Here is a 3856-nt window from a genome sequence, read left to right as displayed (position 1 = left end):
GTGCTGCCGCCTGCTGGCAGGAAGCGTCATGACAACATCAAACCACATCTGCAGTAAAACACGGAGAAAACATCATGATGTCACCAAAAACATACTACCAACATGACATACAGCAGCTGTTAGCATGACGGCGTTACCTGCTCCATGTTGTAGCCGTGTTTCTCTTTGGCGATGGCGATGTACTCATCCACTGAAATACAACAGATAATTAAATGGAAGATAAGACAACACGCATCATCATCATACATGTTACAGACAACACGCATCATCATCATACATGTTACAGACAACACGCATCATCATCATACATGTTACAGACAACACGCATCATCATCATACATGTTACAGGCAACACGCATCATCATCATACATGTTACAGACAACACGCATCATCATCATACATGTTACAGACAACACGCATCATCATCATACATGTTACAGACAACACGTTAGTTTGTTAGCCTGTCCGTCTGTCAGTAGTTTGTAGTTTATCATGTCAGTTTCAGTCTGTCAGTAGTTTGTTGGTCTGTCAGCAGTTTGTCAGTCTGACGGTCTATCAGTAGTTTGTCAGTCTGTCAGTAGTTTGTCAGACTGTCAGTTTGTCAGTAGTTTGTCAGTCTGTCAGCAGTTTGTCAGTCTGTCTGTAGTTTGTCAGTCTGTCAGTAGTTTGTCAGACTGTCAGTTTGTCAGAAGTTTGTCGTCTGTCAGTAGTTTCAGTCTATCAGTAGTTTGTCAGTCTGTCAGTAGTTTGTCAGACTGTCAGTTTGTCAGTAGTTTGTCAGTCTGTCAGCAGTTTGTCAGTCTGTCTGTAGTTTGTCAGTCTGTCAGTAGTTTGTCAGACTGTCAGTTTGTCAGTAGTTTGTCAGTCTGTCAGCAGTTTGTCAGTCTGTCAGTAGTTTGTCAGACTGTCAGTTTGTCAGTAGTTTGTCAGTCTGTCAGCAGTTTGTCAGTCTGTCTGTAGTTTGTCAGTCTGTCAGTAGTTTGTCAGACTGTCAGTTTGTCAGTAGTTTGTCAGTCTGTCAGTAGTTTGTCAGTCTGTCTGTAGTTTCAGTCTGTCGGGAGTTTCAGTCTGTCAGTAGTTTGTCAGTCTGTCAGTAGTTTTCTTACATTGTGTTTCAGACAGAGAGTTGCTGGGGATCCAGACCAACATGCCGAGGTTTTCTCTGTCCTGAGCCGCCTGGGCCACTTCTGCAACACACACACACACACACACACACACACACAGTACACACACACACACACACACACACACACACACACACACACACACACACACAGTACACACACACACACACACAGGTTGTTGGTTGTTTTGGGGTGTGGCTCCTTCCATCAACCATCATGTTTCTAATGTAGCTGCAGGAAACAAACCATCTGAACTACAAGGGTTTTGTTTTTGAAGTTAAAGTTTGGAGAGCTGTAAAGCTGTAAAGAGTCTAAACCAGACGGAAAACAGGTGACACTACAGTTATTATGCTGGGAGCCTATATTTATTATCATTATTATTATTGTTATGTTGTCATTATTTGTGGTATTATTAGTATAATTTATCTTACTAACACTATTAGTATCATTAGTATTATTAGTAAAATGAGTGTGTTATTACTTCTATGCAGCTTGTTCTCCTGACTCGCTCCCAGCAGGAGTTACTGGTCAGACTGGTTAACTGACTGGTTAACTGACTGGTTATAGATCAACAGACAGATCATCACTGGTCTGTCTGGTTCAATTTAGTAGAAAGCTTAATTTCAGAGAAATGTATAATATTAATATTCTGACATTTTATTCAATTTCTTACATTCGTTCTGTTTCCAATGAAGATCAAGTTCTTAAATGTGCAACTTCACCAGGAGGATAAAGATAATTTTGAGACCAACAGACTGATAAATATCATAATAAGTCATAATATCATAATCCATCTGATAATATAGAAATCTGCACTGGAATAAACAGCATGAATAATAATAAAACCTGTCAATCTACACAAACTCATGATCTGTTTATGAACTTTACACATAATCTGCTGGAATCAACTTCTTAAAACTCTTAATGATGCCATGTTCTCCTCCATCTGCTGTAGAAATAGAGGCAGTAAACTCTATTAACTGTAGAAATAGATGCAGTGAAGTCTATCCTCTGTGGAAATAGAGGCAGTAAACTCTATCTACAGTCGAAATAGAGGCAGAGTAAAGACGGTTCATGTCCGGTTGTTCGAGGCTACCCGCTCTGCTTTAGCTGCTTTATTTCTTACCGGGATCATAATCAGGAACAACGGCTTGATACTGCGGTCCGACCCGCATCCCCCCTCCACCTGCACACACAGCAGTACACACAAATACACATTAGTACACAAAATTATACAGAAATATACAGAAATACACAGTACACATCAGTACCCAGAGAGACCGAGGCTACCCACCATGCTCCTCGTCGCTGCTGGACCCTGAACTTCCTTCTTCCCAACAGTTGTTGCTGTTTCCATTAGAAGACAAACTTTTACTGCCGGGGTTATTAGTATTATTATTATTATTGTTGCTGTTGTTCACCGGGTTTCTGCCCCTCCGCTTCCCGGGGATCTCGGGGTTTTTCTCCAACATCGCCGGCATGACGAGACGAGACAGTTCAGCTACACCAGCAGGCTAACGTTAGCTATTAGCTGCTAGCTGTTAGCCTGTTAGCTAGCCAGCTAAATGAACGAGCCGACAGAGTAATACGCAGCTAAGCTAACTAGCCAACAAGCTAACTGGTCGAATTAATGAACTGAGCCGTTAACGTTTCGTTGTGAAAAGCTGAAGCGATATAAAATCTGTCTGGAGGCTAAAAGAGAAGAAGCTGAAGTTTCTAACCTCAAACCTTCTTCAGCAGAAACTGGAGATGCTCTCCGAAAAGTTACAGAACAACCAGAGGAAACCAGTTAAAACCAGATAAAACCGCATAAAACAACTTCATTCATCAGATAAATCAAAAATCACATTCTCTGATAGAAACTCCACATCCTACAACGCGATATTCCACTAAAATAAAGTTGTAAAGCTGAATAAAGGCAGAGAGACAGCGGAGTGTCGGGGCTGAAGCCTGAAGCGGCTGCTTCTGCAGCAGGAAGGAGCCAGAGCCAGCAGACAGATAACACAGAATACAATTAAATACAAACATACTGACCTGACAGGCAGCTAGCACAGGATAAAATATAATAAAATACAATATAATAAAATAAAAACACACCGACCAGACAGGCAGCTAACAGAAAGATTACAATAAAATAAAGTAAAATAAAATAACAACACATTGATCCGTCTGGCAGGTAGTACAGTCAAAATAAAAATAAAGAATAAACATGACATGATATATGACATGACATGATATATGATATGAGACGAGATTACATGATATATGACATATATGATACGACATGGCATGACATGATATATGATATGACATGCTATATGACATGATATATGATATTATATGATATAACATGATATATGATATGACATGATATATGATATAACATGATATATGACATGATATATGATATGACATGGCATGACATGCTATATGACATGACATGATATATGATATGACATGATATATGCTATGACATGATATATGACATGATATATGATATGACATGGCATGACATGCTATATGACATGACATGATATATGATATGACATGATATATGATATGACATGATATATGACATGATATATGATATGACATGCTATATGACATGATATATGATATGACATGGCATGACATGCTATATGACATGACATGATATATGATATGACATGCTATATGACATGACATGATATATGATATGACATGCTATATGACATGATATGACATGGCATGA

At 39.2% G+C, this 3856-nt stretch overlaps 1 protein-coding gene across 1 annotated transcript in view; it reads right to left on the bottom strand.

The window, feature by feature from the left end:
* The window catches only part of rcor1 (REST corepressor 1), an 8558-nt gene extending 5473 nt beyond the window's left edge, over positions 1-3085 (bottom strand). The window contains exons 1-4 of the mRNA XM_071529438.1: positions 2420-3085; positions 2252-2311; positions 1108-1188; positions 138-190 (exon numbers count right to left, since the gene is read on the bottom strand). Of these exons, the coding sequence (XP_071385539.1) occupies positions 138-190; positions 1108-1188; positions 2252-2311; positions 2420-2606 (381 nt within the window). The 5' untranslated portion in view covers positions 2607-3085. The remainder of the gene's footprint in view (positions 1-137; positions 191-1107; positions 1189-2251; positions 2312-2419) is intronic.
* Between the last annotated feature and the right edge of the window lie 771 nt (positions 3086-3856).

This window comes from Centroberyx affinis, unplaced genomic scaffold (genome assembly GCF_046629955.1).
Source record: "Centroberyx affinis isolate AG114_WGS23_722 - 3 ecotype Tasmania unplaced genomic scaffold, CSIRO-AGI_Caff_v1 ptg001788l_1, whole genome shotgun sequence".
NCBI classification, from domain to species: Eukaryota; Metazoa; Chordata; class Actinopteri; order Beryciformes; family Berycidae; genus Centroberyx; species Centroberyx affinis.
The sequence above is the reverse complement of the archived record's forward strand: the minus strand, read 5'-3'. Positions and strand labels throughout refer to the sequence as shown.